Source organism: Chelonoidis abingdonii, chromosome 24 (genome assembly GCF_003597395.2).
Source record: "Chelonoidis abingdonii isolate Lonesome George chromosome 24, CheloAbing_2.0, whole genome shotgun sequence".
In the NCBI taxonomy this organism is placed as follows: Eukaryota; Metazoa; Chordata; order Testudines; family Testudinidae; genus Chelonoidis; species Chelonoidis abingdonii.
Window position 1 is genome coordinate 13,967,659 of NC_133792.1, and position 26,451 is coordinate 13,994,109.

General features: G+C 46.3%; 1 protein-coding gene across 2 annotated transcripts; it reads right to left on the reverse strand.

The window, feature by feature from the left end:
* Positions 1–2,097: 2,097 nt before the first annotated feature.
* Positions 2,098–23,725, reverse strand: CRAT (carnitine O-acetyltransferase). Of its 2 annotated transcripts, none has more exons than XM_032797739.2 (14): positions 23,461–23,725; positions 17,443–17,706; positions 16,701–16,819; positions 14,415–14,468; positions 11,413–11,578; positions 9,942–10,116; positions 9,194–9,372; positions 8,052–8,152; positions 7,326–7,445; positions 6,647–6,769; positions 5,867–6,002; positions 4,718–4,780; positions 4,083–4,220; positions 2,098–3,493 (listed from the first exon to the last, which is right to left on the reverse strand). In XM_032797739.2, exons 1-14 carry the CDS (start codon positions 23,497–23,499, stop codon positions 3,278–3,280), a joined length of 1,893 nt encoding a protein of 630 aa, XP_032653630.1. In that variant the 5' UTR covers positions 23,500–23,725; the 3' UTR covers positions 2,098–3,277. The 2 variants fall into 2 exon arrangements, with proteins under 2 accessions (XP_032653630.1, XP_032653631.1); XM_032797740.2 differs by lacking the exon at positions 23,461–23,725 and adding an exon at positions 19,221–19,330.
* Positions 23,726–26,451: the final 2,726 nt, after the last annotated feature.

Below are 26,451 nucleotides of genomic sequence, written 5' to 3' on the forward strand. Positions count from 1 at the left end.
TGCTCTTCTCCCTTACCATGGAAGATGATAAATTCCTGTGTGACCTATTGCTCTGTGACTCTCAATGAACATCCTTAGGTAAAGATCATCATCAAACTTACACCTAGAGCATTTTGTGCATAGAATCAACCCTGCTGGCAACATTTATACTTTCATTATTTATATTGGAAGAACATCACCAATCCTTGCAGGACACTGATTACATTATCAAAAAAACATTTAGTGCATTTAACTGGCAGAGCATGCAAAGTCACTGGCTGTGCCATCAACCACAACTCCATTCCAAGAGTTTAGTTGTACATTATAAATCTACATATTTCCCTAATTATTCAGAAAATCAGTAGTTTCTTCATAACTTTTACATAGCCTTTAAGATCATGGACACTTCTTGGGCAAGTGACCAGCTCATAAAGAGTAAACAAACAAACAAACAAATCTGGCACTCACAATAATCAGTCACAGCAAGACAAAACACTTTTAAAAGAGAAAACCCTGTAAACAGTTGTAATGTAATATAGCAGCTCCCCTGTTAATTCTGAAGAGAGAATGCACAAGCAGGATCTTTTGTGTTTCCCTGTGTATGGCACATAAAGACCTCAGCTCCACAGCTGGAGAAATGTCACTGAAGTCAATGCAATCTCCAGCTTTAAATCTGACTTAAGAATAAAATCAGACCCATCCCCTGTGTTTTCCATTATTAGCAGAGTGCACTTCCATCTCAGCCTTTTCAGTGAGCACTTGCCTTTCAATGATTGTCTCTCTTATTGAAGGGGGGAAAGAGAATTCTTAGTTTCTCAAATTAGCCTTGTAATAAGAATAATGCCAATATGTAGCGATACTGTGGTTGAAGGCACTTGGTCTTTGGCCCCCTGGCCACAGACCACAGTAGGGTAACATCAGTTATCAGCAGGCATTATATTGACTCATTACATACAGGGAGGGGGAAAAAAGTTTACTTTGTTTCTGACTAAAGGAATCTCTTCCAGAATAAAAGCCTCCATAAAAAGTAGTGTTTTTTTAAATCCCAGCAAGACCTTATCCATTCCAATTCATTCCAGAAGGTTGCAGTCTCTTAAATGGTTATGTAAGTACTTATTACATATAATAAATATTAATAGAGACTAAGATTTTGGGTGGCCTCTTGTAGCTTTCAGTCTCATTCATTGTGGAAGAATCAGATAGCTGGAGCAGGTGTGTTTGTGCTCAGAGCTTTGCGTTACATGCTCCCATTGCTTTCTAACCATCTCATTCCATTTATAATATTTTTTAAACTTAAATTTTGTAATGGAGGTTTGGACAATCTTTAGCTGCACAGGTGAGTTTCAGTAAAACTTTCCCCTTATTTAGTTGGGGGGTGGAATTTGAATTTAAAACAGAGCAGGTTTGCATCAATAAAAAAATTAGATGAGGTGACTAAGTGCTCATAAAAGAGAGGTTTTCAATAATAGTAGGATGAACGTACTTCAAATAGGTCGCGCCCGTCTACCAAGGCACCTTGATTATGAATGCTCTCGAGGCCTAACACCAGAAGAGCAGCAATGACCCTACTGGTTGGGTGGCTTTGTGATATGGACAAGTTTTCATGTGATAAAACAGACTACAAACTCAAGCTATTCCTTGGTTCAGTACCCATATGTCTGGGCTTGCAGAACTACCATTATTCCACTGCAGGAATAGCATTGGTGGGGGAAAACAACACATCCACTTTTCTAATGGTAGTAGATCTATGGTTTCAGATGCAGCCCTAGGAAAGATATTGGCGGTTTTAATTCCTTTCTTATTGTGTCACAATATTTTTTTAATTGCACATTTATAAATATATAATTCCTTCCTTTATCAAGGTTCAATCAAACCAGCACAGACATAACTATATTCCACAAAAGAGCAAAATTATAAATCACCATGGGTATAAACAATATTAAGGCAAGAAGAAACCAGGTTCTGCTGAAGAAGCGCTGTCAGATTCCTATGGAAAAGGCTGTTGTTGGGAGCAATGAACAGACATAGTCTATACATCCTAGAGTAGACTTCTGTGCTTTCTTTACTACCACAATCTTGGCAGGGGAGAAGTGTCATTCTGCAGCCTTTTTTTTTTCCCCCTTCAATTCCAACATACATCACCTATGCAGTCCAGAGGCATTTTTGGAAACTTGATTAGAAGGGCTCATTAAGTTACTTAAGCACCTTCTCCTTAGACTAAAATAAATGCAGCATAGAAACCAGTGCATGATATTTCAGTTTGCAAATAACGAAGGTCAATATGGTTCCCATCCTTTTGTCTCCATTTGAAAGAGAAGGAGCAGAATGAAGAGAACAGGTTCTGCAAACAACATCAAGGTCTGTATCATCCCTCCCCACTACAGAATATTTAAGTGCATAAAGTCAAGGCCAGCAGAGCCTGGACATTAAAAAAAAAATCAATTAAAATGCATCAATTTAGTAGAAGCAACACAAGAAAGCCAGAGAGGCTCCACTTGAAGAGCCTGAAGCTCTGAAATGGAGACCTGCCAGCAATCCATCACTTTATGCTTAAAATAAAAAAAGGCCAGAGCAGGGGAAGTGAGTCCAACTGTAGCAATGGTGTTTCACAGTGGAGAAAGTGCAGAAAAAGGGAAGACCCAGGTGTTAGAAGGATGGGAAAGGGAACATTCCTAGCTGTGGAAAGTGCACAAAAACCAGTCCCCCAGCAAGGTTATGTTGGGAAGACACTTCTAGAAAAGCATCACAATGCATCCTAACAGGACTGGATTTCTTCCAATTTACAGCATTTATCCCCCACCCCAAAGTTCAGTGGCACTGATGACACCACTTCAGGAGGCATGGCATAGCTCAAAAGAGATATTCCCAACCCTAAAAAGCCCGAGACAGCAGAAAGATCAAAGTGGCCTCAGACCTACTCAGCCAGGAGAATACTCCCCCTAGTGGATAAAGAGTGAAGGATGGGGTGAATGCACTTTTTATGTTCTTTCCACTGTAAATTCAATCAAAAAGATGTTGCTCCAGTATCTCTTCAAGGGAAGAAAGGTGCACTTTGCACATTGTGGGAAAGGATCTCTGTCAGTTCTAGCTTGGAATAAGGCAATGGTTCCTTTTACCTTGTAGTCTGATAGCTGGAGATTACCACTCCTTAACTTCTCTGCAGAGAGATGTGTACCATGTACTCTTCTAGATTCCTAATGGAGCCCATCTCCTGTTGCCCAGTTTTTGGAGAGCTGGGAGCTTCTTGTGCACATGGGAGAGCTCCTAAAGCTTAGGAGCTGTGAAGCAGGTTCATTTTTTACAATTTTGATTTGGGACTGGATTGGAGCAGGAAACGCATGTCCAGTAGCGCCTTCTCCAGGTAATGTGCCAGGCGGGCTGCATTGGTTTCGGCACAGCTGTTGTACGCCGACATTGCAAAGTTGATGTGGTCATCCATGGGGTTATAGCAGACTCCATAGCCATCTGGAACCACTGGACCAAAGCACATCACACAGTCTGTCTTTGCTGGGACCTACGGTGGGAAACAAACAAAAAGAGGCAGAAGATCACAAAAGCTGTTGACCACTCCCAGCTAACACCCCAGGTAAGTTCTTCAGGGCAGGGGCATGATATTCAGACCTATCTGTTCAGCTCCTAGAACACTGTGGATGCTTTATAAACAAACAGATAAACCAATTGTTTCTGCTATTGCCCAGCACTGTGATAGTGCTTCCTATCACCCTCTGAAGAGACTTGCAGAGGAGCAGTTATCCACTGAAGTAGACTCATAAGGACAATAAGCCTCATGCAATACTGCTGCTGTTACATTGTGCAGGCAGGGCCTCTTTATTACCATAGGCACTTGGTATCTACCTGGCAATGCAGTGTCCAGCCTGGGCTGAAGAAGATAATCTGTTAGAATGGCTCTAGCAATTGTAAAGTCATAGTCTTCAGATTCACCTCACAACCTGTTTAAAGGTCCAGCTCAGTTTGTTGTGGGGCTAGATTCCTATGGCACCTATGCAGAGCAGTTCCTAAAGGAAGGGGGTTGTGGAGGAATGTGGAGAAGAAAGGGAGAAAGAATGATCGCAGCACTCTCATATTGGTCAGCCACTTCTTACCTGGCTGGTTGAGAGGTTGAAGTGCATGGCAACGGCATAGGCTGTATCCATGAACAGTTCCGGCATGCTCACTAGATCCTCAATGGCTTGAAGCTTCATGCCTAGCAGATGACGGTCTATTGCATTCCCCCTTATTGCCTGAAAGGAAAAGAGTCTGGATAAGAGACCGGAGAGGCAGGGGAACAAAAATCTGCACTATTTTAAAAATCCTCTTAAATTTAAAGTAGAAACGACAAAAACACCCCTAACTGTCCATTAAGGGCAACATTTGACAAACAGATGGAACTAAGCAAACCCTGTAACATCTCGGGATGGGATCCCTGTGATTTTAACCCCCTCCTGTGCAACCCTAGCATCTACAGATCCTGGTGATGGGGAGAATAGGAATTCTTCAGAGCACAGTAAATCAAGTCTGCAGCTTTCTCCTTTGCCCTCAGTCACCAGGGATACTGAAGGAACTGTGCAAAGAGGAAGAGAAGTCAGTACTCCAAAGCATTAACTGGTCAGAATCAATCCTAGGGACAGTATTAACAGGCTGGCTTATATGCCTAGCACCATAAATTGGGATTTTTCTTCCAGCAGCACCTGGTTTACCTCTGCACAGTCCCAGCCTTGGAGCTGTATGGGACACTCACCATATCTGTGTAAGCTCTGTGTGCCTCCGTAGCTCTCCTCAGCAGTTCCACCTTCTCCTGGTTCTAAGGAGAATACATGAAATGGACATTAAAAATGTGCTCCCCAGTGATTTCAGTAGCTCATCTGCAGGATGGCATTTCTGCCCCAGCAGGTGTCTGCTTCAAGCTATTGTGCACTTAGATCATATTATTGGCTGAATTATTTCTCTTCCCTTCCAGCTTACGAGAGGCTATCCTTAAGTGATTCCATAGGGACTACCCTTTATCCTAGAACTGTTGGAAGCGGAGATGTCAGTGGGATGATTGAGATGACAGAAGGACAATTCTGCAACCAAAGGAGGCAAGTCTTTGCAAGGGGATCACTACAGAGGTTCTACAGCAAACTGCTGAACTCTGATTCAGAACTCCATCCCCAGGGAACTGACTTTCATCACTTGCTAGGTTCTAGTCTCGCTTCTTTGTCTTCTAAGAGAGAACCAGAGTCCCTGTCTTTTTCATAGAAGGACTGAAATGAATCCTGAATGCTTAGAATCACAAGTCCTCTCTCTGAATCTGGACATGCTTGGAACCAATAGTGTCTCTGTATCTCCAACTTTGGGACACCCCAAACACTATACTATGTGGTCGGGAACTTGTTTCCTTATTTGTACAACTCCCCATCTAGAAAAATTCCTTTAGTTAATTTAAAATGTTAGAAGTTAATGCATTCTACTAACTGTGTTCATCCCTATTAATTTAAACATATTCTAGCAAATCTACTCACCAAAATAGTACATTTGTTTGCCTGTATATTGTCCAAAGTTCATAGGTCAAAACCAAAACGAGGAAATGACCTTCTGAATGATACATGGAGAACCTTCAAGTCCAATAATCTAGTACTTAGGGCCTGACTGGTTAGAAATTCAGACTGGTCACGTGATATAGGGTTAGAAACACTCACCTTGGATTTACAGAGCTGTAAAAGGAAAGCTGAATAGACCCAAGATTTGTAATCGTACTCCAGATTGTACCTTAAAACAACCTCAGATCACATGCAGTTTTTGGCTGAGACCAGAGGATACAGATGCCACCCTTCTAGGGTGAGTTGAAAAGCAGTTCTCCCTTTTCTTTGGGGTGATGTTAATTCACTCCATCTGTTGGAACTCTCACCTGCTTGCTAGGGTTGTCCATTGCCTGCACAAACTTCAGAGAGTCCACGGAGGCAGAGCGGATAGTGTCTGTCCGACCCAGGCGGAACATCCTCAGCGAGGCACTCTCATATGTAGCACAGACCTGGCCATACATCCTGAAAGATGGGGAGGAGAAGCAGCCACAGAGGAAGAATTGTTCTTGACAAGAAGAGGCTATGCAAATCTTATCCTTTGCAGGGAAATCGTGCAGGTGAATTTCTGGTTCAAAGTATGCAGTTACATCTGCTATATTTCTCCCTTGCATCTTCCCCACCTCCCAGGGAAGAGTAAATTCCATGGAGGAAGGATGAGAAAGATCAGAAGAAATGGTAATTACGTGGACCAAGCTGCAGCCCTAGCTGACTGACCCTCCTCTACTTGTATTTCATGCATTGCTCTTGGAGGGGCTAATCTTGCCCACTCCTTTGTGACCACGAAGGGCCCTACACAGAGCAGAACCAGTGCTGTTCCAGTGCATGGGGAAAGGGCAGGATTTGGGATGTCTGTACATGGCTGTAGATCCATCAGCCGTTGACCTCTAACCCTCCCACATGGAGGCATAGCGAAAGAGTGGGCTATTGCAATAGCTCGCCACCCTGTAGCCCAGTGGTGTTTGCGGTTCTTTCTCCAAGCCCAGCTAGTTGGGTTTGGTGTTGAGCTTTAGTCAGCAGTTTTGTGGAGCAGGGTAATAATTCCCTTAGGTTCTTTAGAAGGGAGATATGGGGGCTGGAAAGCTAACTGCCTGCAGTCTGCTCCTTACCTATAATAAGCCAGCTGCAGGGCCATCTGAATAAATGCATCTGGACTTATCTTCTCCAATTTGGGGAAGTTTTTCCCAAAGTGGTGAAAAACCATCACCTTGATGTCCAGATCTTGCACCATTCTACAGAGAGAGAAGGAGAAGAGAAATTCTTCAGGATGCTCCTTGCTATTACGTGGCAAAGGCCCAAGCCCCAGAGCTTCTGTGAACCCCAGAGACATCAATCTGCTCAGACCGAATCTGCACGAGGACAAAGGGATCTGCCCCACCCGATCTTTTCACAATGAGCTCAACCTCAGTAACTTGATGCACCATGTGAAGCACTGTGCAACTGGTTAGATGCAAGGGATTTTCCCACTGCTGGAGACAGGATCCCACATTACTTGGCCCAGTGGCTTGATCCAGTACAGCAGGTCGGGTTCCTGATCAGAGACATCCCTCTCCATAAATAGATTGGGATGAATAAGCATTAAGTCCCCTTTCAGTGCAGCAGTTACCTGTCAGGAGGAGGCTCAGCAATGCACTTTTCAGCCACATACAGTATAGTTTATGCCCGACAAGACACCAGGCAGGTTTTCCAAATAGTGCACTGACATTTTCTTTGCCACCCAGCTCTCCAAGTGGGCACATAGATTATTCTCTTGCTCACTCACTGAACTCTCCCACTCACTTTACTCACATGTTGAGGTTCTGCTTCGCCTTCTCTATGTCATTCTTGATTTCTGGGGTGATGTTAAACCGTAGCTTCTTGGGCATTGGCAGAGGAATCATGGGTGATCTCACCAGCTCTGGTTTCTTCCTGCACAGAGAAACAGCATTGAAACCATTTAGCCAGACCTCTGTCTCCAGCCCTTTGGCCTATAGGATTCTGGTGCCCAGTAGACAGACTCAGATCCCGCTGTAGTGAACATGGTGTAAATCCCTGACTATGACATTTTGGGTCTATGTCACACACTGCAAAGCCCTCTGTCCCAAATTTCAGCCTTACTGACTTGACAGCTGCTCTCTCCATATATGCTTCTGGTGAAAAACTAGGAGAACAAATGCAGAAGTTTGGATCATAGTGATTCCTTCTCCAAGAGATTACAGGTCTAATGCCCTTCGAACCCTTTAAAAAAAAAATGTTCTATGGATTCCATCAGGAGCAAACATTCAGCCATATAAAATGTAAGCCCTCGCTTCTCGGGAGAGTTCAAGCAGACGCAAAGTTTACCATTCTCAGCAGGTGGCTAATCCCTGGTCACTGCTACAAGAGCTCCAATATCTAACTTGAGACCCTGTTAAAGCGCCTCCAAAACAGATGCCTGGAGCGGGAGTGGGGAAATGAGCTGGTGAAGGGGAGCTGTACTATGGATGGACCATTTCAGATCTGTGTCCGACTCAGAGACAAGTGAGCAAGCCTCACGTGTACTCCACGATGTGATCCAGAAGGGCAACGATGGGTGGGCCCTCCGAGGGAGCGTGCTCATACACCAGGCCACAGGAGCCGTCCTCAGCAACGATAAACTGCCAGGAAAACAAAAAAGGCAGTGAAGAGAGGCCTCCTCTACAGGGCCAGGACCAGCCCAAGAGGGGTCTCAACATCTCATTACAATGTGCTGGAGAAGACCTCAGCCCCATTAGCGCATGGTAACCCACGAAGTCATCACCCAGCTCCCAGAAGGAAGAAACTCCACAACCAAGGCTAGGAGGATTTGGTATCATCATCATATTCAATAATGATGGAAGATGGTCCCACTGACAGAAGATGCATCAGAGAGGCCAGTGTACCCTGCAGTATGGTACTGCTTCAAAGGGTTTGATTTCCTTGGAGTCCCATGTAACACAGCAGTAACATCCCCCAACACCAGTTCCGTGCAGACTTTGGTTAATTGCAAAGCTAGAAGAACTTGGCATTGCCCTGTAAACAAGTAATGCTAAGCAGAAGCTGAATAATCCAAAATGTCAGGATTATAAGAAGAGTCCTGTCAGATCATGGCTACATCCCCCTGAAAGGCCCGGAGGTAGCCTCCTAATGGAGGATGCGGCCCTTGAATAGTACCATTATAGAGCTGAAGGGAGATGGGGATTGAAGAGATGTTGTGGGATGGCAGCAGATGCCTGAAAGAAAAAGGTTAGCTTTTGGCAAACAAACAGGGAGAGCAACAATCCCATGGGAAATACAAGAAACAGACCTTGTTAGGCTTGGTCAGCCTCCAAACAGACAAGTCATTATACACCGCAAGCAGGCAGTTAATTTAGGAATAATACAAAGACTAGCTTGGCTGCATTGAGTGAGTGCTGCCAGGAACCTAGGAAACAATGAGAGCTCGGTGGACCTAGTAGGAGAGTGAGAACTTGTTTGACTGCAGGAGAGAATCCCCAACATTCTCCACTAAGCCCACAGGCCCTTATGCTGTTGGCATCACTCCCTTGCTCGTCTCACTTCCCGTCCCCCTTTTGATCTGGGAAAGTCTCCTACTGAATGATTCAGGGGATGTTCCAGTTTCAGGAAGTTTGTCTCCCCCAGACCCCTGGCTCTAGTTTCTCGAAAACACCAGCACCCACCTGAAGGGTTTTGTCAAACCATCGATTCCCACTGTTCCAGCGACTCCCTCCACCGTGCAGCATCTGAGCTGCCATTCGGCTCTTGTAGATGTCGTCAGACACCCGGGGAATGGGTGAATCCAGGCAGACGGTGAAAATGCTCTTCTCGATTGAACGCACTGACTCCTTGTTGGTTTTGTCTGAGAAGGGGGGGGAGGGTGGAAGATGATGGAAGTGGGTTGAAAAAAATTCATTTAATTGGAGGGAGGGTAAAATTTAGGAGAGCAGGTTGATGGCACTTTGTGCTCTGACTCCCCTTGTAAGGAAGCATCTCTTGACCATGCTGCAGTGGTATTCGAATGTTGAAGCTATGGGCTGCATGGCTGTTACAGATTGGAAACTCTGAGCCTCATAGGGATGCTCCTTCTAACTTGTAACAGCCCACTGATTTTTTTTTAGCTGGGTTATTGGATTTCATCCATTTTGGGGGTGAAATAGTCCAAAATTTCAGTTCTGTCCAGAGCAAACCTTGAACACTTAGAGGTCAGGGTGTTTAAATCAGAAATAACAATGCTTTGCAATGGCTTTAATCTGGACACAACCCAGCTGGATAAATACTCCCCCAATCAGACTGTTAGAAAGCCCAATTATCTGGTCAGTGTCTGCTTGCAGAGGGCTCGTAAAGGAAGGAGAAGCCCAGGGCGCACAGCACTGCATGGAGGGCAGCAGTTTCCAGCATGGTGATCCACATGAGCGGAGCAGGACAGACCTTTGATGAGGTGGTTGTAGGCCTTGGCCCAGCTGTTTCGGTGGTTGGTAGTGAGGATCCCAATTGGCTCCTTGTTTGTTTGGAGGGAGGTGTTCCAGATCTTCTCCAGCTGAATGAAGATCTGATCCGTGGTGAGGGGGCTCCCATCGCTGCTGTAAACATCCAGCTCAAAGAACTCGGAAGGAGGAAGAGAGACAGGATTTATAGCAGCCAGTCACACAGACTGACAACAGCCTCCTCCAGGAGGCAAGAGCAATGCTGAGGGCTTAGCTAAGGGGCTGATGATTGGTAGGTGGAGAGGAAGGATGGCCCAGTAATTAGGGCATAGCCTGGGAACTGGGAGACCCAGGTTCAATTCCCCGTTATGCCACCAGCCTCCTGTGAGACCTGGGGCAAACGACTTAACCTATTGGTGCCCCAGGTTCCCATCCATAAAATGGGGTACTAGCACTTCCCTAGCTCCCAGAGATGTTGTGAGGACAAATATGTTAAAGATTATCAGGTGCTTGGATACGGCAGTAACGAGGGCCAGATAATTAAGACAGACAGAGAAAAACACTTTTCTCATAACACCTTCCAGGTTCTGCAGTTTCTGAGACTTGACCATGACTAAGGCCCTACCAAATTCACGGCCATGAAAAACGTGTCTCAGATCATGAAGTCTGGTCTCCCCCCATGAAATCTGGCCTGTTGTGTGCTTTTGCTTTTGCTCTGTACTATACAGATTTCATGGGGGAGACCAGCACTCTCAGATTGGGGGTGCTGACCCAAAAGGGAGTTGCAGGGGGTCACAAGGCTATTTTAGGAGGGTTGTGGTATTGCTCTGAGCTGGGCAGCCGGAAAGTGCCAGCTGCTGACTCAGGGTCCAGCTCTGCAGGCAGCAGCACAGAAGTAAGGGTAGCAGTACCGCAAACTACCGCCCCCCACAATAACCTTGCGACCCTCCACCCCACACAACTCCTTTTTGGGCCAGGACCCCTACAATTACAATACTGTGAAATTTCAGATTTAAATATCTGAAATCATTAAATTTACGATTTTTAAAATCCCATGACCATGAAATTGACCAAAATGGACCATGAATTTGCTAGGGCCCTAGTCATGATTGTTGGGTCCATTATCCCTGCCCCCCGCCCTCCAAACCAGCAATTTCTAGCTCCAAACCAAGAGCAGGAGACTGAACTTTCAGGGACTGGAGCTAGGAGGGAGAGAGATGTGGGAATGGAGCACTCACATACAGCTCACACACACTGCAGTCCCAGCCATGAGGCTCAATCCTGCTCCCAGTTAATGGGAAACCTGCAACGGACTTCAGGGGGAGCGGGACTGGTTCCCTGGGGAGGTGAACCTTGTATTCAGAGTCTTTTTGCTTATTTCTCTTCCTTGGCAAAGACAGCCAAAGGAGGCACTTAAATCCAAAAGAATAATCCAGGCTTCCTAAGACTTCCACTAAGCCGAGGGACTGCTGTACCTGGAAGTTGTGAACCACAGTGATGTGCAAGGGTGGCTTTTTTCCTTTGGCGTAGTTCACAACCGAGTCGTGCTTCGAGCCCGGGATGCGACAGGATGAGAAGATCTGGTAGTATTGGTTCATGCAAAGAGGTTTCCCACCCAGGTATTCCACTGGCAAGGTCTCACTGGAAATGTACACAGCAGAGAGGGAAGAAAACAGCAATCAGAATGCCTGCCTTCCAGCGATCCACACCTGGCATGCTCTCCCCAAACCCAGCGCCCTATCACAGCTGCTCCAGTGAGACACTAAGGGCTAGTCTACACTAGACTCACTACAGGGATGCAGCTGTACTGATGTCACTACACCACTAGCGCTGCTAGTGCAGACGCTCGATGCCGATGGGAAAGAGCTCTCCCGTTGGCATAATTAGTCCACCTCCTGAGTGACGGTAACTCTGCTAGCAGGAGAGCTTGTCCCATGAACATAGCACAGTCCACACTGGCGCTTGGTTGGTGTAACTTACATCACTCAAAGGGGTGGCTTTTATGTTATACTGAAATAAATGCCAGTGTGTACAAGCCCTAAAATATTTAGATATTAGAAGTCTCCTCCACTGGGGGATGATCATCCCCACCAACTCTCTGAGCAGAGGCTACCCAGCATGTACAGTAGCTGCCTTTTGTTTTACGTAGGAGCAAGGTCCTTTTCTCCACATCTGCTAGCATGGGAAGAAACAGACCCATGGGCCTACACTGCAGCCCATTGTACTTTGTAACATCAGGCCAACAGGAGTTGAGGCCTGTTCTACTGAAAGATGCATGGAATTTAGACCTGTTCTTTCAAGGAGATTAGCAGTGGGTTACAGGCCTATGTCTGGAGTGACCATTAGTTGTCGCCATCTGATTCTTGATGTGGTGGGTGTCAGCTCATAGACTCCCAAGGCCAGAAAGGACCATTGTGATCATCTAGTCTGTCCTGCTGTATAACACAAACCAGAGAATGTCCCTGAAATAATTCTAGAGCAGATCTTTTAGAAAACCATTGAATATTCATTTAAAAATTGTCAGAGATGGAAAATCCACCACATCTCTTGGTAAATTGCTCCAGTGGTCAGTTACTCTCACCATTAAAAATTGACACCTTATTTCCAGACTGAATTTGTCTAGCTTCCAGCCCTTGGATCATGTTATGCCTTTCTCTGTTAGATTGAAAAGCCCATTATTAAATATTTGTTCTCCAGTCAGGTATTTATCCACAGTAATCAAGTCATCCCTTAATCTTCTCTTTGTTAAGCTAAATTGATTGAGCTCCTGGAGTCTCTCACTATAAGGTAGATTTTCTGACTCTTTAATCATTCTTGTGGCTCTTCTCTGAACCCTTTCCGACTGGACACAGGATTCCAGCAGCAGTTGAACCAGTGCCAAAAACAGAGATAAAACAATCTCTCTGCTCCTACCCAAGATGCCCATTTATGCATCCAAGGATCACTTTAGCCCCTTTGGCCACAATGTTACACTGGGAGCTCATGTTTAGCTGATTATCCACCAAAACCCCAAAATCTTTTTCAGAATCAGTGTTTCCCAGGACAGAGCCCCGCCTACATTCTTTGTTCCTGTACACATTCACGTTTAGCTGTTTTAACACACACTGTTTGCTCCCACCCTGTTTACCAAGTGATCCAGATTGCTCTGAATCAGTGATCTGTCCTCGTTATTATTCATCCCTCCTCCAATTTTTTAGTCATCTACAAATGTTATCAGTGATGATTTTATATTTTTTCTTTCAGGTCAATGATTAAAATACCTAAATAGCACAGGGCCAAGAATAAATCCCTGTGGGACCCCACTAGAAACACATCCACTCAATGATTTCCCATTCACAATTACATTTTGGGTATGTCTATCCAGGGATAAAAGACCCACAGGACAGCCACGGCTGTTCCATGTCAGCTGACTCAGGCTTGCAGGCAGACGGCTTTTAACACATGCTAACCTGGTTGGGTTAAAATCAGGGCTTTAAAGTGACTGGTTTAGCATGAGTTAAAAGCGGTGTGCTTGGTCTGCCCTGGGCTTCTCAAATGCGTTAGCTAACCTGCTAATATCACACCTGCAGTCCGAGTTCGGACAAGGCCTTTGTTGGCAGCCTCATCTCAGAGGCCAAGGACTGGGGCATGGGAGGCTGGACTCCACTCTCACCCAGTGGTTCTCAACCTGTGGGCTGCTTGCGGCCCAACCAGCACACAGCTGGAGCCCACGTGACATCCGCAGGGCCATGCAGTGTTAGACTATATATTGTGTGGATGCACCCCACATAACACATAGATAGACAGCAGCATATATAGCCCACAATGGTAACTAGGTTGAGAACCACAGAGAATGCCCCTGCAGGTGGGGAGTCAAAACACATTGGAAGCTTGTGTGTTCTTGCTGCCTGAGCTGGACCAGTTCTGTGGATAAATTAAGGATGTGAGTCTGCAGTCAGGCTAAATTCCCTGCAAGTACACACATAAGAGGCTCTCCCAGAACACAATGTGAAGGGAAAAGTTTTTGTGGCACTGCAGCTTTGAACTCTAAACATCATTACAGGAGACCCAAGAAGCAGAACAGACCAGGCTTATTTCCCTAGCCAGGTGGAATAAGAGGCAGAAGTAAATAAAGAGCATAAAAAGGGAAAAGTCAGTTTGCTCTTCTACAGTCCTGTTAGTGTCAGTGACCCTGGTGGCTGTCACCTACACTTATTAGGGGCGCTATTCTTTAGATACATGGATTTTTATCTTGACAGTTTATCTTTCCCTTTGAGAGAGAGAGAGAAACTTTTGACCTGGGCATCCCTAAGTAAAGGCAGCAGGGACATTTCAGTGTGCCAGAAATGCCTCTAACAGAAGAAGAGCTCTGTGTAAGCTCCAAAGCTTCTCTCTCTCACTGACAAAAGTTGGTACAATAAAAGATATGACCTCACCCACCTTGTCTTTCTAATATACGGCGACCAACACAACTACAACAACACTGCATCTAACTCACTTGTCAATCATGGTCTTGAAATCCAGGATGCCCTCGATCAGCTTGGCAGCAAACCTGGAAAAGCCAAACACAACGACCAGAGAGATACAAATCAGAACATCTGAGACTTCTGAAATCCTGACCCCCTAGAAAGAACAGTGGTTTGGATTTCACCCCCTCTGCTGAGAGAATGCCGGGCTTTCGGGACAGCAGAGCACAATGAGTTCCTAATATCTTGAGCCCAGGCCAGCTGTGGCTGTGTTTTGGGTTAGCTGGGTAGCGCCAATGAAACACATTTTTTGTTCGCTGACCCAATTCAGTTTTTTTTTTTAGTATTTGTGTGGCTGTAGCACCGAGAGGCTCCAGCGAAGATTGCGGCTCCCTTCCACTGGACACTGGGCACACACAACAAGAGAAGGACCCTGCCCTGAAGAGAGACAAGACAGACAAGGGTGTGTGAGGGGAACAGAGGCACAGAGCAGGACATCACACTAAGGTCTCCTGCTGTTGCACAACTTGCGCTAGTACCCAAGCTCCAAGGATAGTAACAAACGCTTGGCTAGCCTAGAAGGGATTCAGGCAGGTTTAACCACACTGTCATCTTGGAGCTGCTCTGCAGCTGAATTTTGAAAACATGGAAACCGAAAGAAACATTTCCACTAAAGATCCAATGGAGAATTTTTCTTAAAAAACAACCCTCCTTCCACCCCGCCCCAAAAAATACCCCACTGTGTATTCCCTTCTAGTGTCTGAAAACAAACTTTGCTGCATTTTGCATTGCTTCTTCCTGAGAGTGAGACTGACTAGAACCAAAAATAAAGCCAACTATCCTTTCATTTTCAATGCAGAGAAGAACACAGAGAGTAAAGGGCGTGACAGCAAGCAGTTGTTTTGGTTTCTTTTTAAACTGAAGCACTGCAATGCCTAAGCATTCAAAAATTATAAGTCAGGCCCCATCACAAGTCATGAGATAAAAGGAAGTTGGATTCTGTCTTCTGGTTTCTGAGCTGTTTTAAAGTAAAATACAGTACCAAGTATCAGGAGAGTTGGAAACTCTAATTTTAATAATTGCCAGGGTCAATAATATAAGGAAAGATTTTTAAAATAGGATTTTTAGCCCTTACACTGTCTCTTTAAGACATCCTTCCATGTCACTGGGCTGGGACAGATCTGGCCAAGTGAGTATACAAGACCTGGCATCAGACAGGGAGGGAGGATTCTTTCGCTCTTATTTCTCGCTCTCACACACTTCTCTGGTTGGCTGATATTTTTAACCCAGCCAGTAAGACACCCTGATGACAGGAGCAGGTGATGATGGGTAAATGTGGAAAAGGTAACCCTGTATAAAGGTCAGTGCTAGGGCTTTGCATACACAGAGCCTGGACTTCCCACAGCCGAAACTAGATCTAAGACAAGGCTTCACATGCATGAAAACAAACAGCTAAAAACAGGGACTAACATCAGCAGCAGGCTCCAAAAAGGGTGAGAGAATCAATTCCATGTGTATGAGAATGACTTCAAAACACAGCATCTGCAACATGAATTAGCAGAAGGGAAACGCACAAACTGCCAGTGTTCAGTTGCATACGAGGCTTGAGTAAGGGGAAGAAACACACCGGAGACAGCAGCTGTGGATTTGACTTGTGCAACTAATGACAGAATAGTGGGAAACCCTCTGTAAATGCACACAGTCTGAATGAATCTGCAGACACACACAGCATTAGCTGAGTAACCTAAGTCATGCAGTCATCTGACTCTTCCCCCAAGCCTGCAGAATCTAAAGTCAAATTTAGGGTCTCCTAAAGTATCTTAGGTACTTTGTATGGCTCCTGTCACCGTAGTATCTGAGCGCCTCACAATCTGTATTTATCCTCACAACGCCCCCACCCCCGCCCCGTGATGTGCAATTATCCTCATTTGACAGATGGGGAACTGAGGAACAGAGATTTTAAGTAATTTACCCAAGGTCACAAAGGAAGTTAGTGGCAGAGCATGGAATTTAATCTAGGTCTTCTAAGTCCCAACCTCCTCCTCTAACCACTGGACCATCTTTCCCTTTTGAGGGAATCCTGCTGGGAGAAGCCCTCAGCCTCCCTGTAGCCAGCACTCTTACCTCCTTCCCTACAATGCTTCCTGCTGGGAGAGGCTGCAACTGAAGTAGCTGTGAGCCTCCCCATGGCTAGCAGTCATCTAGGCTTGGTGAGACTTGCTAGTACGCACCTCCTCCCACCAATCCAAACCAACTCCCCAGCAGTCCAACTAACAACATTTGAAACTTTGGGGAAGAAAAGCCAGAACGGTCTTTACCTGAGCTGGCCTTGCTGATCCACAAAATCCTGTTTAGGTAAAACCACGCCAGGGCTGGAGTGAACCACAACTGGCAGGCGGTATTCGAGGTAAGCCGTCTTCAGCCACCAGTCAGAGAGCTGAGAGAGAAACAGGAAGCAGGCGAGAATGGGGGCTCCAGACTGCAGAGAGCAGGATGCCCACTTTGCAAGTGTGAGTGGTCCGTACCCCACAAAACAGCTGGAAGACCATCCTGCAACACACCATATCCCACAATACTTTGCAAGTGAAGAAGATTGTGAGGCTTGGGTCATGGGATGATTTTTTCAGCCATTTTACAGACTAGGTAGAGCAGGGGGCCTGTGGGATTGGCTAGGGTGGGGCTGGTGCTCCAGGGGTTGGAGCAGTGGGCTTTTCCAACCTTCTGGGGGCAACTATCATTTTAAAGGACTAAGACTTTAGCTGTAGCAGCCAGTGTCCATGACTTCCCATTCAGCTGCATGTGCCTCAGCTCAACATGGGGCTTGGGCAGCTCTGTGCACACAGTGGAGAGACAGAGACGGTCAGCAATGCATGGTGCACTAGGTCTCAGGACAGACGTTTAGGGGAGACTAGATTACCAGTCATAAAAGCACAGGTGCCAGTGGCTGGGAACCACTGGCTTGGAAACAAGGACAGTGATGGCCCCTATAGGACCTGACTCAGATCCTGCCTCCAACCTCTCCTCCACTGAACAGGACTCATGGAAGTAGCACGCACATACCCAGTTCTCAGTTTTCCTGGCTCTCCTCTCCAGGCCCTTCTGAAGCCTTTCCCCAACGCCACCTGGTTTCCGGAACTCATCCACCAGCCCCTTGGTGTGGGTCCATTCCTCCAGGCTGATGATGGGTCGCAGAGCCAGCAGGTAGCGATCTAGGGTCTGCTGAAGAGGCGGCACCGGCAGACGCGGCAGTTCCTCTTGGTGGGCTAAGTATCTGCCTGTGAGCTTCCTCAAGGCCACTGGCTTTAGCCAGCCAGATGGCTTTGCCTGCAAACCACAGAGCACACATCCAGACAATCTTCTCTGCAGCGCAAGGGAATCAGCAGCTCAGATACATTGAGTTCCCTGTCCCTGATAACGCAGGGAAGCCTCAACATCAGGAGCAGAGAGCTCAAAGCACAAACACCAGACATTTATCGACTGGTTACCAAAGTGAGAGGATGATGAAACATCCAGAACAGCAGCAGAGGCACAGCCTCCCACAGAGATATCGATTCTCAGCCGGCTAAAGGAAATGCCACTGGGATAACAACACATTTGCCCTTCTCTAGTATCTTCCCTCCGAGGATCTCCTAGCACTTTACAAACATTAGTGGGAATAAGTCTCAGAGTATCCCCTACAACTATACAGTAGGTAAGGAATGTATACAGGGATTGTTTCACCCACTAATGAAATGCAGTCATCTCTGAGGTAGGACATAGCAGCGAGGAATGCCATACAACAGTTTAGGATAGGAAGTGAAGAGGAATCCTGTAGCCAACTGAAACTGCTGGAGGAATTTAGCCAAGTTGGAACTGGATCAGGGTTACCAACCCCCACCCAGCAAATGAAAGTGCAAAATAATAAAAAAATAATAACCAGAAGCCCAACTGTGGAGCTGGATATTCTGGTGACAGGAGGAGCTTGGCTGTGGGATCACCAAGCCTCTCAGGTCACCAGCAATCCCAGTTGCTCGCGTCAGAAGAGGTAGCAGGAGACTGGAAGGTGCAAAGTGGAGGAAAGGGTGGGGGGGCAGGGAGAAAATATAGGGAGAAGTTTTTCAAGAAGGGAGAAATTGTGGGTGAATCAGAGAGGCTCAAGGGGGACAGGCTAGGACAGTTTTGGCAATAAAAGCTTCCATGGGGAATATGTCCTGTGACAGTTTCTTTGGGCAGGAATTTAACAGGGTTCTGTTAGCGAGGATTTAAATCCTGTTTTCGTGCCCTCTTCCCTCACTTTCCCTCCTGTTTCATTCCCTCCCAGTCATTTCAAATTCCTTGCTAGGGACTTCTGAACATGGATTGGAGGGAAACAATACTGGCTAGAACATGCCCTTTGGTCTAAGAAGCAACTGAGGGAGGGTTTTCACAGAATCATAGAATATCAGGGTTGGAAGGGACCTCAGGAGATATCTAGTCCAACCCCCTGCTCAAAGCAGGGCCAAGCCCCAGACAGATTTTTGCCTCAGATCCCTAAATGGCCCCCTCGAGGATTGAACTCACAACCCTGGGCTTAGCAAGGCCAGTGCTCAAACCGCTGAGCTATCCCTACCCCAGGGTCAAGTGCAGAGAAGCACAAAGGGTCCAATCCTGCAAGGTGCTAATCACCTCCTGCACAGCGCTCAGCCCCTCAAAGAAAGTGCTTGGCTCCTTGCAGGATCTGGCATCCCGGAGGGATCGAGATCTCTGGGAAGGTTAAAAAAAACAAACACTAATCATTGAAGCCCGAAGAAAGAGTGCAGGGTTGAAGAGGAAAGAAGAGGTTAAGCTACAGAGTCGAATGATTATGTACCATACTGTACCTTCTCTGACTGCTGCTTCCTCTCCATGGGTGGAATGAGGAAAACTCTGTAAAACTCTCACTCTCTCTGCCTCAGACTTCCTCTCTAATCTTACCCTGTTCTATGGTATACACAGGGAATCACACACTTAGCAACCTTTGCCATCTGACTGCGCTATTCTGTTGAGAAAACACAAGACCAGATATTGCAATGCGAGCAGTTGTGTGAGAGGGGCAGCAAACCACCTCCCATGTGCTGGCAAGACACTTTCCCAATTTTTCCCTTGACCTCAGGCTCAGTGACAGCAAGAGCTTGAAATCACTTCCGTACTCCACACCCTGCAACTGGGTCGTTTTCCTGTTTATTTGAGGGCTGAGGAAGGGGGCCCAGCTGACAATTCTGGAGAGAGACGAGCCTGGTCTATGCACAGGTCGTGTGGATAGTAGGCAGCTGCGAGAGCTTCCTCCAACAAGCTGATCAGGAGGGAGCATCTGTACTGATGAAAGGGGAATCCAATCTCCATGGTCTATTCAGGCTTTTCCCTCTCCACACAGACTGCCAACTGGGGTGGCCACTGCAATGACAGCATTCCTGATGTGAACATTGTCTGCCAGGAGCTAGACTAAGGGTGGGCAAACTTTTTGGCCTAAGGGCTACATGGGGGTATGGAAATTGTATGGCAGGCCATGAATGCTCACAAAATAGGGAGTAGGGGTGGAGAAGGGGGTGAGGGCTCTGGCTGGGGGTGCAGGCCCTGGGGTCGGGCCAGAAATGAGTAGTTCAGGGTGTGGGAGGGAGCTCTGGGTTGGGATGCGGGCTCAGGGGTGGGGCTGGGGATGAGGGGTTTGGGGTCCTGGAATGGGATCCAGGCTGGGACCGAGGGGTTTGGAGGGTGGGAAGGGGATCAGGACTGGGGCGAGGGTTGGGGCATGGGGGAGGGGTGTGAGGGCTCCAGCTGGGGATGCAGGCTCTGGGGTGAGGCCGGTGATGAGGGCTTTGGGGTGCAGGAGGATGCTCTGGGCTGGGACCAATGGGTTTGGAGGGCTGTGGCAAGGGATTGGGATGCGGGGTATGTGTGTGGAAGGGAGACTCAGGGATGAAGGCTATGGGCGGCACTTACTGCAAGCAGTTCCCGGAAGCATATCCCCTCTCCGGCTGCGAGGTGCGGCCAGGTGGCTCTGCGTGCTGCCCCATCCGTAGTCACCATCCCTGCAGCTCCCATTGGCTGGGAACTGCGGCCAATGGGAACAGCGGCCAATGGGCAGCTCCTGCAGACAGAGCAGTGTGCAGAGCCACCTGGCCATGTCTGCACATACTAGGAGACGGAGAGGGGTCATGCCGGCTGCTTCCTGGGAGCTGTGCGGAGCAGGGCAAGTCCCGACCCCACTCCCTGGCTGGAGCATGGGAGCAGGGCAAACCCCAGACCTCACTCCCTGGGCTGGGGTTGAACCAACAGCCTACTGACAAAAGGCTTTATCCTGTAACCAGTTTCCAGAGTCACATGCACACTAATTTAGCATTATAGACCTGCACATCATGAGTTCTGAGCTGTTGGCAACTTCGTTCCGAGATGTTTTCTAATGACAAACAATAACATTACATGGGGATTCCAGACATAAGGAAAAACAAGATGAATATCAGCCTCTTCCAGTCTTAACAGCATGTGTTTAACTAAATGTATTTACACCTCTACCCTGATATAACGTGACCCAATATAACACGAAATCGGATATAGCGTGGTAAAGCAGTGCTCCGGGGGGCAGGGCTGTGCACTCCCGCGGATCAAAGCAAGTTCGATATAACGCGGTTTCACCTCTAACGCAGTAAGATTTTTTGGCTCCTAAGGACAGTGTTATATCAGGGTAGAGGTGTAATAAAGGACAGTCGTACAAGCTATCCAACTTTTATGCAACAATATTCCAGTAAGAAACACCATGAGAGAACTATTTTGTTTGTCTATTATCAAGAAAAAAAAGTCATGGATGGATCACGGTGAAAAGGCAAAAAAGAAAAATAAAGAAAGAAAATATCACACCAACACAAACTCAAAATCTGAGCATCACATCTGGATATTACCCCAACCAGCCCTTACTTGTTAATTTTAGTGACAATATCTACCAGGCACGTACTGAGATCCCAGTGAACAAAACAGGAATATAGGAGGAGTCATAGACCGCTGACTCTCCTTTCCACGTGAGGAAGGGAGGCAATCCACACTTACCAAGTCACACTCCATCAATGCATATAGCCACAGGGAATTCATGGACCGCCCTATGGCTCCATCTCATGTGTGTTCTGTGCCAAACCTTGTTCTAACTTTGCTAGAGAAGTTACTTCTCTACCAAGGGCAGACTCATGACATGGTCCTATTACATGTTAAGTGGTTTTAATTTAAGGTAGGGGGTTGTATTAGTTTGGTTCCATCCCCACAAACCAAACCAACCTGTGTTAATCAGAGTCCTTGTGTGCTCTTTGCCATGTGGATTGGCCTTTCATGTCCTATTCAGGATTTCACTTAGCAACACTTGTGGGTTTGGAGTCAAAAAAAAAAAAGGTCTAAGTAATGTCTGATTCACTTGTTACCATCACATCCACCCAGCCCCATGCAAAGTGTCAGATGATATGGATATTTTTAAAGAAAAATTAAAAATCACAGAGCCGATGAGTCCTCAGGACAGGCAGCACAGTTGTGATGTGGAGAAAAGGGGATTCTTTCAGCAGGTAACAAACAAAAATCTGCAATTATCCTAAGCTCTGTCAACTATGGCTCAAACCATGCTAGTTTCAACCCTGGTTCAACCATGATCCTGACAGCAAGGTACTAATATAATTTCCCCCTTACTGGTGTGGAAAGAGAGTTATTAACGGTACCTCACTGCTAAAGGTACCCACTTCCTTAGAGCCTTGACTACATTAGGAAATCGAACTGATGCTGAGAATGATTTTCAACCACAGTCCCCCTTCATCTGATATCGAAAATGGCCTAAGTGTTGGCATAAAACTGACAAAAGCCATTTCATTGCTGCTTCAGGGAGCATGACCAAGATCTGATAGAAGCACGTGTCTTTTGCATGGTTTAGTAAACACTGGTATGATACAGTTGTAACTGAGGGAAAATATTCATCCACAGATCATGGAAAGCCTATGAGAATCCTGCTGGCAGCAGCTATAACCCAAACAGAACCATGTAGTCCTTTGCACTGGAATGTTCAGCAGTCTCATGAGTAGAAAAGTCAGTTTGCAGGACTTCTCCCCTCCGTCGCACGTGGAGAACTTTAAGCAAACTTTGGCTGAATAATGCAGCTACTATACCCATGAGTTCAAGATTACAAAATGAAAGGAAAGAATCCAGTTAAAGTACACAGTGGACAAATGCAGAAGATTCCACTGACATATTCCTCCTGGAATATGCCAGTGGGCCCTGGAATATGTGAATATTTTCTTAATCAGGTAAAAAAAAAAACCAACAACACCGGCAGGTACATATCAGCCCTGCTCTCAGTTCCTAAGAAAACCAAGAGGGCAGCGCCCAGGTGAAAGAATGAATCAATCAGTAACCTAGCCCTTGGCAAAAGTTTGAGTTGATAAAGGCACATAATCAAGTTCTGCAAACTGACAAAGGTTGTTCCCAGCCCAGGGGAAGACTTAGGAGATGTCTTGCTAGCAACAGACAGCAGGGGGGAAAACGTTACAAAATCAAAATCCTACAGCAGAACAATATTCGCAGCCTTTCAAGGACTGTGTCAAATACGAAGAGTGATCCTGGCAACTGGCCAAGACCATCCCATCCCCATTAGTGAAGTTGCTATGCATTGAAAGGAAATCCCTGTCCTTTAGCTGAGAGTTCTGCCTAGCAATAATCCTCCTGCCACACCCTCTAATTTTAATCGTCTTTCTTGAAAAAATATTTTTACATCCTACAAGAAAATCACACTGCAGCTGCATTGGTACAAGCCAGATCTTCTCCCCCCTCATCCTCCCTCACCCATCCCATAAACTCAGTGCTGGACATTTATCTAACTGCCCTCCTCAAATCTCCCTGAGCAAAAAAACTTTCAGGTTTCTCCCAACTCTGCCAGTTTCTCAGAGACTGTAGAAGCTCTGCCCTTATCCTCACAAGACTATATCAGACACCTCTGGATAAGGCCATGGGTCACTGTCCCAAGGTTGTTCAAAGCAGGGAAAGCTACCCCCACCTCCCCTCCCTCCTTGCTATGAACATTAAACCAATCTGCAATGCAGGGATCAGGCTCTTACTTACCATGCTCCTCGCTATGAAGGCCAGCATAGCCCCGTGCATGCACCACCCTGGCTACCAGCCACTGTCCTGAGAGAGCAAAGTCCTGTAAACACAGCAGCCCCGGCCTTGATCTTTGCAAGACACAGGGACAGTCAGATACAGTGTAACTTCAGGAGCAACAGCCCAGATACAGTGTAACAAACACACACTGCCTTCCCTGGCTCAGCAGCCGTTAAGGGAGGGAACAGCAGAGCAGCCATCTTTGTGAGGGGCACATCCCTCCTCTGCAAGGACCAATAAGCAGAGGCGCTACCATCTTTGTGAGGGGCAGGGCCCTCCTCTGCATAGCTCTCTGATGACAGCAGATCGTTTGCCTGAACTAGTGCAAGCATCTCTCCCCTCTTTTTCTCTTTGTCTCTCAGGGATTGCATTAGCCAGAAGAGATCAGCAGAGGGAATGGCTCTGACAGCTGGGACTTGTGCCTGCAGGGAGGAGTGTTCATTCCAAGGAATGTGTACATGTCCCCCTCTGGGCTGACTCACAGAAGTTATGACAGCCCCTGCTGATGAGCCTTGGGTTTTTCATTCAGTCTACAGCAGCTCATGCTTTTAGCTCCTCAGTGTCTTGGCCAAGGTGGTGGCAGCCGTGACACACGGTCACTTTACTCCAGTCCATCCAAACTGCTGTAGGTGAAATTACCTGGTGGTCTTGCCACTCTGACCGCACAGCTAGGCTTGGCAGGATTCCATTTCTGTGTTTTATAATTGTGATGGATATCTCTGTTTATTTGTAAGCATGTCTTTAGACGTCTGTCAAACTTCTTACAGTTGTGGGAAATTAAAGAGGGATTTAGACAACAATTTAATTAGAGTAGACACAGAAATTTAAAAAAGGTCAAGCTTTATATACATTCAAACCCAAACTGTGACCATCATGTCAAAATGCACAAAGTAAATATCCCTAAATCAACAAATTGCACCTGATTTTACTATTCATTTGCCAGTCCATTTGTAACAAGCCTAATTCAAAAGTCAATGGATTTTAATTTAAGTTCTCAAACTATGTTTTTCTTACTTTGCATATCTGTAAATTTCAGTTATTGTTGGGAATATTTTTTCCTTGGTTTTTGTGTGCAGTGAAATAAATGTTTGCTGACAACTACAAATAAACATTGAATCCTTCAAAGCCTACACATAACCTTTCCCCTCCCAAGCTATTCAAAGCCCTTCCCTGACTTTCTCCTGCAGTAAACTCATGTTCTTCTTCTTTGCCTTTGCAACTCTGCACAATGCTACCACATAACTGTTATTTCTGCTCTTTGTTCCTTCCTATTCCCCCTCCACCTGGCAGCACTAACTCACTGGGGGTCCTAAACAGGCATATTTTGGGGCTCCCATACAAAATACATGTTAATAATGAATAGGGGGCCCCCTTGAGTTGCTTGGGCCCCTGGGCAATTGCTTAGTCTGCTTATGCTTAGTGCCATATTTGCCCCTAGGCTTGCTGACTATGCTCCATCCAGCATTATCCCACTTGTATCTATGCATGTTTTTCTCTGTGCCATCCCTTATGCTTGGGCCAGTCTCTTTCTCACTTCAGAGGTGTAGCGGTATTAGTCTGTATCAGCAAAAAGAACAAGGAGTACTTGTGGCATCTTAGAGACGAACATCCGATGAAGTTGGGTTTTAGCCCACAAAAGCTTATGCCCAAATAAATTTGGTAGTGGTGCCACAAGTACACCTCGTTTTCTTTCTTGTGTGTCAAGCATTCTTCCTTCACTAGAAATCCCTTCTTAAAGCAGATATAATTCTAGGAACCTTTCAAGAATAGTAAACAAATAGAAAAATATAAGAGAAAATATCTGTACTGCAGGGAGACGACACCCACAGACCATGTGTTATAGCTCAGTGATTCTGATTGCCAGCAACTTGGAGCAGGGACAATGTCCGCCTCTTGAGCCTATATACAACACTGAGCATTCTGATCAAGCTGCAGTAGTTGGACCTGTGGCTGGGTTTCCAGCCCTCCTACAGTTTAGACATGTCTGTCTGGTTCTCTTCCCTCTTCCCTCCCTTAATAAAGAGAGGAACCATCTGCAAAATTATGGGTCAGAGCTGGAGTTGGGTTTTGTGGGTATTTAGAACTGGGGGTTTGGTTTATTATAGGCAGAACTGGTAGTGGCATCTATAGTTCAGATTACCTTACACTTTCCATTTTACAATAGTTTTCGCTTGCTTATAGCCATTACAAACTTAAACTATTTAAGCTGAAACGTTCAGCGTGGAGTGTCTGCCACAGGCTGGATATTTTGAGAAAGTTTCAGCAAAAATGACCGCCCCATTTCTGAGAATGAGGTTAAGGAAAAAATACCTTGTTTTGCCAGTAAAAAATTATTTGGCAAGGATCCTATGTAAACAATATTACATGTTCCTGTAATGAAAGGCTGTAGCATAATGCAGATGTGCAAGCAGGCAGAACCTTAATTCTGATATTTATGACTTTTGGGTGCTTGACTTTGAAACAGGGTGACCATATTTGTGAAAATAAAGATGGGACAGCCTGGGGCTTGCGCGAGCCACCCCCTCCCTTCCACCATGCACAGGGCTCAGCAGAACCACCCTCCCCATGCCACTTGCAGCTGGAGCTGAATGCCCGAGCCCCATGCCACCTGCAGCTGGGTCTGACCTCCTGAGCTCTGCACCACCTTGGAGGTCAGCTCTGAAGGTAGTGCTGCCCCCCAGCAGCAAATTTATCTGCTGCTGCTGGCCGGAGGCGTTGCTTTCAGCTGAGCACCGGGCAGCAGCCACTGCTCTCTGCTCTGCCTTGCAGCTGGGACGAACACCCAGTTTTGGTGAAAAAGTAGGGACGTCTGGGACAGAGCTGAAAAAGCGGACTGTCCCGGCCAAAACGCACCCTGCTTTGAAACCTTGTTAGTCTTCGAATGTAGCTTTTTTCGGCATAACAGAAAAGAGTCTGCCCATGAAATGGGTATCAGCAGCTGGGTTTAGATTC